Genomic DNA, 14743 nt, shown 5'->3' with positions numbered 1-14743 from the left:
ATCAAGGGAACTTATAAATCCCAATTGAAATGATTGTTATCCTTCATGGCCAGGATACTCATTCCAGCTCTGTCACTATTGCCCCAAATGCTTTCAGACCTACTTGGACTAGAGAGATCTGACCACAGAGGAAGTAAATTGGAAGGTCTTTCCTATCCATTTAATTTGGAGTGGAAAAAGTAGATGAGAAGTAGAGTGCTTTAGAGCTACTCAGCGAGTCCTGTAAGAGAATTAGTGTCAGTGTTCATTTTGGTCAAGAAACTATATGACCTATTTTAACCACCACTGTATGTTCGACATGTTCCCAAATGACTTGTCTTTTGCCAGCTGATTCAATATTTGGAAATAGCCATCAGTTTGCCACTGTTACAAATGCATTTTAAAAAAATGTGACTCAGATCCATGACATCTAACCACATGTACAGAAAAGTACTGTGCAATACAGACAAATCAAAGCGTGTTTCTTTAACTCTAGTTAGGTTGACCAGTTCCAAATTTACATATTCTGGGGCATTGATTAAAGGGTAGCTAGGAAATTAATATTTCAGTAGCAAACATAAATTGAGCAATAAGTAAGAAAATGCAGTACAGTACCTAAGTATGGGTAAAGTTGTCTTCCATTTTATCCGTGAGACATGTTAGCTCTATTGTCAACAGAATGGGAAAGCCTGATGTTCTTGATTGACATAAGTGAAGTGAATTGGGAAAACATTTGGGAATTAAAGCTTCCATTGTATATGTTGCACCTGTTTTTAGGTTAATGTTTTCTATTACTCTTCATCAATATATATTAATATGTATCCATATTATAGCACCATTCATCAGAGAGGAAATGTGCTTAAATTGCTGTAGGCAAGATGTCTGATGGACTTTTCCAGGTAGTACCAGTGGTAAAGAACCCACCTGCCAGTGCAGGAGACATAAGAGACGTGGGTCCAATCCCTGTGTGGGGAAGATCCCCTGGAGGAGGATCTGATAAGCCACTCCAGTATTCTTGCCTGGAGACTCCCATAGACAGAGGATCCTGGTGGGCTACAGTCCACAGGGTTGGAGAGAGTCGGACACAACTGAAGCAACTTAGCACAGCATAAGATACCTGATGGAGGCTGTGAGTAATGGCGCCAGTTTCCAATTTGGAGGTTCAGAGTTTTGGAATTTGCTTCTGTGATGTTTTGTTGTTGTTACTAATGTTTCACTAACATTTATTAAGCCAGTAGTTTCATGTGTTACTTTGATTCTCCCAAAGCTACAGATTGGACATTATCTCCATTTTACAGATAAGAAAACTGAGTTTTAGTGGCATAAATAATTTCCCCAAAATTCTATTCCTACTCGATAGTTGGGTCAGATTTTATTTGAACCTTTTTCATTCTAACTTCAAAGCCCATGCTTTTGAATGACAGCATATTCATTGAGTGTATTCAGAGCTCTAGGAATGGAAGCGAAGAAAATGACTATAAGGTTTCCCCTATAGAAAGCAGTGTAGTTCATTTGGCCTATGTTACTCACATCCTGCTCCTCTGACCCTTCATACTCTTAGATGGTGTAATCTCTTTTATCTTTCCTCTTCCTAAGGCTAACCTAAACAATTAAAATATCTTTTGCCATGGGAAGAAAATGTTACCCAGTAAAACCAAGAATTCTGAAAAGCAGAGTCCATCTAAATTAGCAAGAAGACTTGAAAAAGTTGCTGGAAAGGAATTTGGAAAGAAATTGTTTTAATGTTTTTCATGTCAAATGTCCAGTAAAGGAGCATGCTTCTTTAAAAGTAAACTTTGGAAATTAATACGTTAGAATACCTGCCTTAGCTCCTTTAGTCTTTGGCATAAATTTCGTTTGTTATTGTTTAGCCCCTAAGTTGTGTCCAAGTCTTTTGTGACCCTGTGAACTGTAACCCGCCAGGCTCCTCTGACCATTGGATTTTCTGGGCAAGAATACTGGAATAGATTACCATTTTCTCCTCCAGGGGATCTTCCTGACCCAGAGATTCAACCTGCGTCTCTTGCACTGGCAGGAGGACTCTTTATCACTGAGCCACTAGGGAAGCCCAAGTTTCATTTACAAATTTTTTAATTTATTGACATTTCAAGCATGCTGAAGATTGGTTCATTCCCAGAAGTCAAGTACCTTGAACATATCTGACTGTAACCATTGGATTAGAAAGATATTTTGCTAAATGATAGTGTGATAATACAAAGATGAATCACTATGAATACTCTTTTTTCAAAACATACATTCTACAGCCCCAAATAAATTTCACTGTTGTAGCCACTTCATGCTGTACCTCTGTCAGTCAGTTCCACCTTTGGTCAGTTCCCCGTTAGCTCCTTTGAGTTTGGGCTGTAGTGTCCGCTGGTCATCATATTTTGGGACATCTCTTACATATAGAAAGATGGGTAGTTATAAAGAAAGGCAGGACAAATGGGCCAGCAGCATGGAGAAAGAAGTAAGCAGAGATTACAGGAGTTTTGCAGCACAGTCAGGCAGAGGCCCAGGAGTTTGTTGTGTTTTCGCCATCTTGCCTTTTTGTCTCCGAACAGTCTCATCTTAGAAGTGGCCTTACTTGTCGGTACTGAGCTGTATTCATCTGTGTTCACTTTTTCTATTAATTACTTTTAGAAAGGTGAATTTCCTCCCGACAGTTACAATTAAAGTGGTCAACCTCAGGGATGATTTTTCATTTCACCCAGTTATATCTAAAACCTTGTTTCACAGGGGAGAACCCAGTTTCTGTTGTAATTGGTGTGATTTGCAGTAATCTCGTAGCTGTATCCTCATCTCTTGGCCATTCTCAAAGATGCTTTTAAGCCACAATTGCCAGAGACCCTTCCAGTTAACACTTCTCTAATTCATCATGTTTCTCTTCAGTCCCAGATCTCCCCCAAACTCTAAGCTTTATCAGACTTTTAAAAATTTCCTTTTTAACCATCAGACAGGTGGCTAGCTTGCCTTTTTTGTTTGGGAGGTCAAAACGGGTCACCCTGTGCCCCATAGAAGAATTAAAAAAAACAAACAAAAACCAAAAAACTAATGTAGCAATTACAGGACTTCAGTTTCAATAGAAAAATGACCATTTCCAGTGAAGCCATTTTAATTTCAATTTGCATTTAATTTCTAGATCTATGGTATCTCTAAATACATGTGACTTTTGGCCCCACACAGATTTATTTTTGTGAGAGTTCATCTTGTTTGAGCCATTAACTGAATACCGAAGTATAGTTGATAAAAGATAAATTTTAGATGTCTGATGGTTAATATAATCAGTCAAATGTTTCTATGAAAGAAAATCTAATTGCCATTTCTGGGTTTGAATTAAAAGATTGATTGACTTTTAAGTAGTCTCTTTTCAGGTTTTTCCCCATTATTTCCAGTGTGAAACTGATGTAGAAAAATGAAATTGCTCCTTTGCATTGGAGCTGCAGAATTTCAGCTTTTGAAATATGTTGCCAAATAGAAATTAAGATTCTCAACTTATTTTTAGGGAAGCTTGGCATAAAATTGTCTCAAATCTCACCTGGAAGTTAACTTGGTTGGTCATACAGCTATTTCTTTCAAGTCAGCATTTTGTTCAGATAGAATAGAGCCAAGTTCTTTTAGTCCTTGTGGTGGACAGAGTGTGTGTTTTTTTTTTTTTTTTCCCTATTAGTCCCATCGCCCCCCTCCCACCTCTTTTCTTTCCTTGTGTGTGTGTGTGTGTGCGCGCGCGTGCGTGCATGTGTGTGTGTTTGCTTGTGTGGTGCGGAGCAGAGAAAGGAGGGCACCTTCCATGTACTTAGTAAACGTTTATTTCTGAGAAGAGATGACTAGCTAGCAGAATGAACTGCATGGACGTCACTGCTTAATCTGATGCTCTTATACAATTAAAGGATTTGCTGTGCTCTCCACTGTAATCTTAGTACCCCTGAATTGTGTACGGACACTGCAGGAAACAGCTCTGCTCAGCTAAGCACTACGACAAAGGTTCTCCGTGTGTGCCTGCACATGGACAATTAAGTTTTAACAACAAAATTAGCGGAACAACTGGATGTTCTGGAAGTTGAGATTGCCTCACTCAGCCCCCTCCGTAGGAGTTTTCCTGTGGGCTGCCCAGAAGACCCGCCTGTCGGTTTTGTCTCACAGGTGTTCCGAGTTGCACCGCAGACAGCAAATGCTTCCAGATTAATTGTTGAGGCTCTGTTATACCCAGTGTTAAAATTCTGTTGAGTAAATCTCAGAATAAATGTTAAAAATACAGCTGAGCAATTCTCAGTTCTCTCAAAGAATGAATTGCCTTGTAACATTTGCCTCCCGTTGCCAACACCTATGATTTTTAGAAACTTAGCGTAAAATATATCGTTTCGGCATGGAGAACCAAATTGCTTGTGGTGCTTTGTCATTTATTTTAAACCCCTCTTAGCAGTCTCTGCAGTATTTCTGTTTCCTGTTATTTTTATATAGTGGAGTAGTGGAGACTTAAAATCTATTCAAATAGAAGTTCTGGCTAAAAGTTAAGTGTAGTTTCAGATCTGAGGATAAATTGATTTAACTTCTGAAACCTGATAAATGCTTTTCATCTGAAATATATTTTGTCATATAACTATATGAAAAGTAGCACACTGAATTCTTCACAACTTACCATCTTACAAGAGAGTTTAAAGTATTTAATATAAAGAAAAATCTCTTAAACTTTAAAAATATTTTTCTGAAAATTACGAATGAAAATATAAACATTTTGTGCATGACAGCTTTCTTGAGGTGCCCATGTTATAGATGGTGGCTCTGGTGGAAGACTTTATGTCCCTTAAAATTTCTTTTTTAGATAGCATTCACATTTCATAGCTGAGATCTCAGTGAATTGTCCATGGTGACTTAAGTTGTACAAAATTACAAAAATCTTTATAAGTAGCCCCCAAAAGTGTCATACACATTTACAAAAAGAATCTTTGCCTGAGCTACAATCAGTCTTAGCTCGTGCTTTATCACTGATTTTGCTGGTGAGAATGGTCCAGTTTCCTGGCCCCCCTGGGCCAGTGTATTTGGAATCTATAAATGCGAAGAGCCCAGCTTACACTGGGGGAATAAAAGAACTGGAACAAGGCTTCGTAGCGTTCACTGTGGTCTGGGAGATAACCTGTGCGTTGAGAAGCTATGCTGCAGTTACTCCACCAAAGAAACTGGCTCAACATGGACACAGAAGTCTTTGCCCAGCCATTGTTGACCTCTGTTAAAAAGGGATTCTTGTTAATCCTGATGGCAAATCGGCATCCAGAAGGCGATGTCAGATATTCAACCATGCGTGGCAGTATTCTGCTGCTTAACAATATTTATTTTTCATAATTTAAAACTATATCTATTTACCCCTCAAACAGAAGCTGACCCAAATTGGCCAATTCATTTATTCTTTGAGCTTAAATGCAGTTTCAAAAAGTACACAAAGCCAAAAGGAATTAGTTTCATTCTTACCGTCACGATGTTTACAAGTAGTAGAATGAGCAATAATATAGAAAGTTTCATCTCTTGTTTGAAACTCGATTCGGGGAGATTTTGAACCAGTGTGTTAAAATGCCCTGAAAGACAGGACGTCTAAGAGAAACAAAACTTCCTCTGGTTGCAATGCCACTGCTCTTCACTGCTGCAGCAACTCTGTAAGGGGCTTGGGGATGGGCTGGCGTGGGGGCGGGCAGCAAGACTTCTTATTTTTACACAAGGGAAAATATAAAACTGACTTCCTTTTTGAACTTTTCCCAGCAAACTACTTTATAAAGACACATTTAAATCTTTCCGTTTTCCGTCCTTGAAGGTGGTAAATACGATTGCGGCTTTACCCATTTTTATTGTAAATGAAGCAGAGTTCAGACCGTCCGGCTGTGCGTCATCTGTTGGATGGCTGCCACCAACTAATGCAGGCGTCCCACTGGGAGACCAGAGAAGAACTATACTTTGATTCACCAGATTGTGTTAAATAGTCCAGCTGTTGCGATTTGAAAGATAGTTACCTCAGAAGTGAAATAGAAATGAACTTGGCATTTATGCCTCAAACCGTTTTTATACTGTTTGGCAATCAGCTTTTCAGAGGTAGCATTTTATAAAATAACTCTCGCCGCTTAAAAGTTTCGTTCACTGTAATGTTCAAAATGTCCCACCTTTATATTATCAGTAAAATTAAGCTTGAGTGATATGCAAAATTTGCATGAAATAAGCATTTTACCCCCTTCATTTCATGAGCTTTGATTGTATTCAATTGAGCTCAGAACCATGTCTATTAGGGCTCTTTGGGGGCATTAGTTAATTTGAATTGAAGCCGAAATGTTAGCTAGAATGTTGTTGAATATAATTGGAACGTGGAAAGTTGATTTTGAATGAAATTTCATTGAATGCAAACAATGATGTGCTTTTTTAAGAATTAGAAAGCTGCACTTTCGTCTCTTGTAACACAGTCTGAGAAATCACTGAGTCCCTTTATTATAAAGTTCAATTTTGGGCATTACCATTTGCAATTGTTCTGATTCTTCTGGTACCAGTACCAGCTGGAGTTAGGTTTTCCCTTTTACTAGCTAGTGGCCCCATCTGCCCCGGCCTCACCTTCTGGCCCTCTTGCAGGGAGGGAAAAGTAACTGCTTTCTGAAAGGGCAACCAAGTAGTGTTGAGTTGGCCAAAAAGTTCATTTGGGTTTTTCCATAAGATTTTATAAAATTATAAGATTTCCATAAAATCTTATGGAAAAACCCGAATGAATTTTTTGGCCTGCCCAATACTTGGGCATTAGGCTTCATAGAGTGGCATAGATTAGTATATTTTCTCCTAGCTTTTATTTTGCTTTCTGGTTTTTCTTTTTGTCTTGGAATAGCACTTAACAAATGATTGAAAATGACTCACAAAAACACCTATTTGAATGGATCAAAAAATCACTGCTACTCTGTTGTGGTAAGAAAAAAAATACTTGACAGGAAGTCAAGATGCCACAATGTTAATCCTTATCTGCTATTAACAAATTGTGTGCCCACACAAGCATTTAACTCAGTGTTCTTCGGTGTCTTCACCTGACAAATGAGAAGGATGGACTAGTTCATGTCAGTAATCCCTCTCAGCCTGAACAGTCCATGATTTGAGTCTTCATGTCAGCTCTAAAATTTAAGCTTTGCTTGGAGATTTTGCAGCTTACAGGAGAAGGTCTGCCATCCTCTTTATGAATACTGACTTTAATTCCTTATTTGGGATCATTGCTTTTAGATGAATTAAAGTAGAAAAACTGAACCAAACAATGGTATACTTCAGTTCCTATTGGATTGTTGTGTTTGAGCACCTGGGATTTTTCACCTTGGGGAGAAGCTTCAGTTTAACCTTCTAGAACCTGCCACCATGGCTGCCTAGCGCAGGAGCCTGGGTTCTGGGTACCATCACTGTGCTCTTTCTGGCTCTTCCTATAAGATCAGACTGGAGGTACGATGAGGCCCCTTATTCCAGAAGGAGCCCTGGGCAGCTCCCCCGTGGGAACCAGGAATGGACTTAATGATGTCAAACCAGGAAGAGCTAGGTTTAAGTCACAAAGGAAAAAAAAAAAAAAAAAACAAGGGATAACTCCAAAGGATGAATTTCATATTTATAGATTGGAAAGATGCAGGTGAAAACAAGGATTTAGAAAGAATCTGTAAACATACCAGAATTAGCCTGTGGCATCATCATCGTGCTTTTAGAAGATGCCTTTGGTAAAAAAGTTACGTGATATTGTGGGAGAATCAGGAACAGGGAGATAGGAACTTCTGATTCTTGTCTTAGCTCTGCCACCAATAAGCTGTATGTTTTAGGTCTTGCCCCTCCCCTCTCCAAACCTCATTTTCCTTATCTGTAAAAGAACCAGCTGGGCTAGATGATTGCCATAGTCTCTTTTAGCTTCAACCCTTTGGAATTCCAAGCCAGTGGTCGTTATCTTTAAGAAACTAGTTAACTCTGATCCTCAACACATGGATTCAAAGTTTTCCACTGTGCCAAGTTCAGTGATAAGCAAAGGAGTTCTCAAATTGGAGTCTACACGTGACTTAATAATAGGTTAATCTATTATTGAGAAGCTTACTTCAGGAAAGAACAGCAATTCTCTGGACTGAGACAATTCCAGGAAAATTGCAGCCTGGCCATACAGAGTTTCTGAACTTTCAGTTGAGTCAACATCATTTGTTGCTGTTGTGGAGCCCTAAGAGCACTTCCTGGAAGTTTTCAGCCTCCAGCTGATGAAGAAAGCATTTTTAGGATACGTTCACCACCACTTCACCTGCAGACACATGTGGGCATGAAAACATCCATGGTAGTTCTACAAAAGTGATGAATGAAGGTCAGTATGGGTTGATGGAAATTGCTCACCTGGAATGAGATTGATATCTCCATTGCATGTGTCGAGCAGACTGGCCAGCTTATCTGGTCTAAGCCAGCAGTGGGCTTAGACCCAGTGTCTCGGAACCAGACTGGGGACTTGACTGGCAGATTTTATGTGACTTTGACTGTAACAGTTTAGCTAGGCTGGAACTTCATTTTCTAGAATTCCCTTGAATTCTCTTACCCATTTGTTTCCAGGTTAGGCTTCACCACAAGAGAAATTGGCATGAGATTTAGAAAGTGGAACTGACATCATAATAGTCTTTTTTTTTTTTTTAATGCTCTGAAAGTGTGTGTAGGGCAGGTGCTTTTACTGCTCATGCGCGTTGTCACCTAGTTGGCGTGTGGCACAGCTGCCCCCATCTCCCCTTCTAGCTTCCCCAGATCTTGGGCCGGATGCATGTGTGAATCCATGTGGAAGGGCTCCAGGTTTACCCTGAAGCTCGCCTGCATCATCAGGATTGGGGATTGTGAAAGAGATGGGGCTCTTGTTTGTCCTCAGCTTCTTGCTGCTTCTCACCTGCACGACGTGCTGATTTCAGGCCCAGTATCATACACAGACTCACGCAGACTGCCTGACTGGCTCTCTCCATTGCCTGAGGTCTAACCTGTCATGAATCCTTATGCCTTTCATGGTGGTTCTGCTTCTCCGACCATGGGTTCGGGCTTTCAGGTGTTCCCTGGGTCAGAGAAAGTCAAGCCAGATACCACTGGGGTAAATTCATCCCATGGTGATTGCCAGAACACAGTAACAGATATCTTGAGAAGTGGATCTTTGGCCACAGTAGGTGGGCAGTGTCAGAGCTGTCTGCTAATGAAAAGGGTGTTGCCAGCTTCAGGCAAAAATAAAGGAATCTGTCCTCACTACAGCGTAACTTTCCTCTCAGGCCTCTGGTCATCTCTCTGCTTTTATACCTCCAAAGAAGACAGTTATGTGCTAGTTACTTATTGATGATAATTAAGTCATACAGTATAACTGGAAAGCCCTATAGTGGTTTTCAAACATCTGGACAGATCTCATAGTGATAGGTGATAAAACCGTGGTCCCTGGGTTGGAGTTTTGTTACCTGTGGCTGGATCGTGCAGGCCACTTTGTCTCAACAGTTGATCATTTGTTCTTGTTGCTTTTGCTGTACAATAGAGGTATCCAGACCTGCTCACACAAAAGCCTTGGTTTCTGAGCATTCATTCTGAGCCTTTCACGCACAGTAGTTCATTAGTATTCGCTCATTTGTTTACTCCACAAATGGGGCTGCTCCGGGTACTGGCGTATAACTATGAACAAAGCTAAACAGTCCAACTCACGGATGCTTACATTTTACTTAAAGAGACAGACACTTAACAACCAGTTATTTCACTGTAACTATGGTAAGTCCAACAAGGGAGAAGTATGAGGCAGTAAGGGAGTGTCAACCAGCAGGTCTGACCTAGGGGTCAGGGAGTAATAGACATCAGCTGATCAGGGAGACTAGTAGAGCAGTGGGGAGACCTGGCCAGCAGTTCGTCAGTACTCATCCTGACATCCAGAGGTGGACATGGGACAGAGGTGTGCTGGGTCATGGTTAACGTCCTAGCAACCACCAGGAAAACCAGATAAGTCTGAATAGCCTCTGCCCTGCCTACAACACACCCCTCAACCTCCAGGCATCAGATCAGCAGTCCAGCCCCTTCAGATGGTTGCTGCTGTCCTGTCTTCTGAGAGGACTAGGTGCCCACAGCCTAATCTCCTGACACGTGGAAAGAGAAGAGCATTTCAGGACATCTCCACTTCCACAAGGAAATTATTGCCTATTTAGCTGGAGAAGCAGTAACTTCTTACATCAGAAGAGAAGAGAGGAAACCTCGGTGGAAAAAGAAACTGCCATTTGAAATTCAATAAGAAATTTCTCAAATGTGATTCGCCGTTTTAGAAAAAGTGGTAACTTGGCATTTCAGCTGACTCTCTAGATTCTCCCATCCGCCCTCATTCCTCCCCAGGTCTGACCAGAATTGTTCCTGCCAGCAAACTGCAGCAGCTGGCACGTCTCTCAGCTGCCCATGGGGGTGGTGGTGATTTATTTCCCTCCTCCACGCAGTCTCCTCAGAGCGAGTCTGCAACTCCATGTGCCCTGGGCATACACGGGAGGGACTCGCTGCCTCCTTCCAGCTAAGCCAGAGGTGGGGCAGGAGTCAGGGGCAGCTGGCAGTGGGGTGGTATGCGCAGAGGACCTGTGAGCTTTGTGCTTCTATGAGCGAGTATGCGATTAAGCAGGTAGGTGCCTTTGGCTTTTTAACACTTCCGCAGTTAATTGCTCTGACTTTTTCCGCCTTTCTCCTGGCCTTGTGTTCCTAATATGTAATCTAATAGCTTTTTTTTTTTTTTAATGGTTGGCACCTCAAAGACCACTTTTTGCATGTTGATTAGACTTAGAATGTTTTGGGTTTTTTGCTCCTCTGAATCCAGGAATACGGAAAGATCAATGATTTCTCTCTTTGCTTTTAATTTTTTGTTTGTTTGTTTAACTGTTCACCCCCTAGGCCTCCCAGTAACACTGGATATCAGAAACAATACGTTGGCAGTGGAAAACAAGCCACACCGGTTGTAGTTTTAGATCCTGTTTCCACACATGAACCTCAAACCAAAGCCCAGGTCGCTGAGAAAGATCCAGCTCAACACAAGGATGATGACGTTGAAACCAAACCAGGATACAAAGAGAGAGAGACAGACACCAGCAGCTCCAACTGCTAATCCGTAAACCGAAGGCTGGCACGTTCGGAAGTCCTTTTGTAATGAGCACATGATTAGTTTTGGTGTATTGGCAAGAGCTATAGACATTCTGTTCTTGTCACTGTATTCAGAATATAGGTTCTTTTCTGATGTCACTTTTGTAAGTAGTTCACCTATAAATATATAAGTAAGCTATTTAGCAAAATACACATTCTTTGTAGCTTTTTTTTTAATGTTTATAGGGATAAGATTTTTTTCTAATTACTGTATTAAATGTGACTTCTTTTAGAAGATAACAAAAAATTCAGATGTTATCTTCTTAGGTAATGTGCATACCGCTAATCAAATGTAATGATGAAAGGTTGCAGCACTTGTGTATAATTGGATAAACAGAACTGACTAGCTTAATAAGGTGATTTAAAAAACAAACCCAGAGAAGCTTCTGTTTTGCGTATCTGCTCTTTTTTTTTTTTTTTTTTTGATGGAGAAACTTCAGTAGCATGGAAATTGTTAGGCACTGTGGTATACAAATTACTTTCTAGGATATACTGAGATAAGCTTAAAATTTCGGGAGCTGATGTCAAGCTAGCAGTCTCATACTCAGTGTTAATTACACACGTTATTAACTATGGGATGATTGTGTCCAAAGCCTCCCAAAGACTTTGGAGGGAATGCTCTAGTGGCCTGAATGCAGAATTGAGGTGAAGTCCAAAGCTTGAATTTAATAGAGTATTATCTTGGTAAACAGTGTGTTCAGTGCTATGAGTCAATTGTGTTTTCTCATGTACTCATGTGGCACAAGTACCATATTTTATCACAGTTCTTACGTACAGTGAAGATAAGTGACAAGCATACAATTTCTTGCTTCACTGCTGTTTCACATTACACAAGTTTGTTGTTTTGTTTTGTTTGTTAAGAAATTAGGTGATAGTCTCTAAAAATACAAAGTTTCCATCTACCACAGTGAATAAAGAAATGTAATCAGGGATTAAAAAAAAAAAAAAAGACTTGCAGCTTTTCAAAGTTGATTGTTTCAAAATTGGTGTTTATTTAAAATAAGTGGTAATGTACTTGAATGCATTTTCTTATGACAATGATTCAGTAATGGTAATTTTACTATTAAAGAAAGTAAAAGGGTTAGTTTTGTTAGCATAGCTCAGCATGAAGCTGTCAGGTGTTTCTCACCTAAGGGCGGAAGAAAATGATAGTAATAATTGCAGTAGTTGTATTTTATTTTTGCACGTATGCTAAACATAGGCTTGAAAAGGTGGTTAGGCAGGTAAATGTACTTCCTAAATTTGGAGATAATTATCCTTCTGTAGGTTCGTTATGCTTGGCTGTTTCCATGTTTCTTCCAGTGATGTTTTTACAGTTACTTATCAGTTTACTCATAGGGAATTAAAATGTAAGGCTTTTCAACTGTGACTTCCCCTGATTGAACAATACTGCTGTATGATATACAAATTACAGACGGCATTAATTCACTGAAATAAGGTCTGTTATGCTGTGATTTGAACTCTCCTCAGCACATTTATTAAAAAGCACCAATAGTTTCCCACTAAAGGTCACTTGTGGTTGTTGATATTTTTGGTTTACTTCCCCAAACTTGACATCCTTTAATAAAAACATTGTATAAGACTTGATAAGTTTAGTAATTTTTAATAATCCACAAAATGATTTCTTTTGAGGAATTTTACGCTACGTTTCTTCCTGCTTTCCCCATTCCTGTGTATATTGTCAGTCTGCTGGCATGTCTTAAAGGTATTTAGACATTCAAAATTCTGTACATATATAATTCCATCTCTCATCACACACCCTTTCCAGGGTAAAGAGTCAGTCATCTGGCAAAATGTGTTAGCTGGACCAGGCAACATTTAGTCGTTGGTATTCTGAAAGGGTTCTTCCTTTTTCTGAGCTGCTTATTCCTTCACCATGATCACAAAGTATTTAAAATTACTTTGATAAAATTAATTCTAGTACCTTTTTGTAGCTGAGCTAGTCTCATATAAACTCACGTCCATTGGTTTCAGCACTTGGTCATTCCTGTGGAAATTCCTGTGGTGTTAACAGGGCTAAAACCATGCAACCTTGATTGGCCTGAGTAAAAACAGTGGACGTTTTGGCTCTGACTCTTTGTAGCTTCAGTTGTGTCTGACTCTTTGCAACCCCTGTGGACTGTAGCCTGCCAGGCTCCTCTGTCCATGAGATTTCCCAGGCAAGAATAATGAAGTGGGTTGCCATTTCCTTTTCCAGAGGATCTTCCCAACCCAGGGATCAAACCTGGGTCTCCCACATGGCAGGCAGATTCTTTACTGTCTTCAGACTACTCACCAGTAATTCCTCCTTCCTTACCTTTTTTGGTAACAGTAAAATGTCTATTAGAAATGGAGTCGGGCAGGTAAAGATTACTGTTCATTATCCTTCCATGCTATTTTTAGGATATTTGTCAGGTAAATGATAGTCTGTTTCACAGAATGTTAAAAACAAGGCTTGGATGATTTTTATAAATGCACACCATACATGTTTAGGGGCTTCCCTGGTGGCTGGATGGTAAAAAAATCTGCCTGCAATGCATGAGACGCAGGTTTGATCCCTGGGTTGAGAAGATCCCCTGGAGAAGAGAATGGCAACCCACTCCAACACATATTTAATCATTTTAATCACGGAACAGCTTCAGCTTATGTGGCAATAAGTTGTAGAGAATGGATAAACATCTCTCATCATCAGTGACCTTAGGAAGGTCATCAAGCAGCCCTTACTTAAGGACTGGATTTGAAGTTTCTTCCAAGCACTAACATTCCCCAGTCCCCCTGCCATTTCTAATAAAGGGTATGATGAGTTTCTTTCATCTCTTTATATGTAATATCTTCAGTTCAGTCATTCAGTTGGGTCTGACTCTTTGCGACCCCATGAACTGCAGCACACCAGGGCTCCCTGTCCATCACCAACTCCTGGAGTTTACGCAAACTCATGTCCATTGGGTCCGTGATATGGTTTATATCTATTACGTGTCCTGTAACGTGTGTAGAGAGAGGAAATATATAAATAGAAACAGTGCTTATCACTCTCAGAAGCTTAAAATGCTAATGTCCATTTGGTGACCCCAAGCCTCAAGTGAGGTCAAGGAGAATAGGGAGTGCTCAGCACTGAAATTAGGGTTGACTTGGTTGAGGTAATAAGTCACCTCTTTGGTTAATTTAATTTAGTTATTCAGTTACTAACTTAGTTGTACATTTTTGTTGTGGCTTCATTCGGTTATAATTTGTATCACAGTTTCAGGGCATACTCTCACATGACCTCCCATATTTCGTGTGTGGGGGGGGTGTACATGTGCAGAGGCTATGTGAACACTTACCCATTGTTTATTGCTAAGAATCAGGAAAGACAACCACAATCACGCACTGTGACACAGCTCTTTCAACTTAAGAGTGATACCAACCAACCCTCCTGCCTTGGGCTCTGAACGAACCTGCCACGGAGCCTGTTTTAAGTCACTGCTTTGAGAGTAAGGCCTTGGCTCTGCCATAAGATCATTACATCTCCCTGTTAGTACTCTTCAAACGGAGAGGTCTTTGGCGTGCTTAGAAAAACTTAAATACACCAGAAATCTAAACTTAGCCAACTTTCTCACAGGTCAGTATGTAGCAATTTATGTAATTTGGGGGGAAAACATGGTAACTGAACAGAGGA

General features: G+C 40.2%; 1 protein-coding gene across 3 annotated transcripts in view; it reads left to right on the top strand.

The window, feature by feature from the left end:
* The window catches only part of SHTN1 (shootin 1), a 113402-nt gene extending 100706 nt beyond the window's left edge, over window positions 1-12696 (top strand). For all 3 annotated transcript variants that reach the window (XM_012102998.4, XM_015103436.3, XM_012102999.4), the window contains one exon: window positions 10864-12696. In XM_012102998.4, coding sequence (XP_011958388.3) covers window positions 10864-11074 — 211 coding nt within the window. In that variant the 3' untranslated portion in view covers window positions 11075-12696. The remainder of the gene's footprint in view (window positions 1-10863) is intronic.
* Window positions 12697-14743: the final 2047 nt, after the last annotated feature.

This window comes from Ovis aries, chromosome 22 (genome assembly GCF_016772045.2).
Source record: "Ovis aries strain OAR_USU_Benz2616 breed Rambouillet chromosome 22, ARS-UI_Ramb_v3.0, whole genome shotgun sequence".
Classification (NCBI taxonomy): Eukaryota; Metazoa; Chordata; class Mammalia; order Artiodactyla; family Bovidae; genus Ovis; species Ovis aries.
The sequence above is the reverse complement of the archived record's forward strand: the minus strand, read 5'-3'. Positions and strand labels throughout refer to the sequence as shown.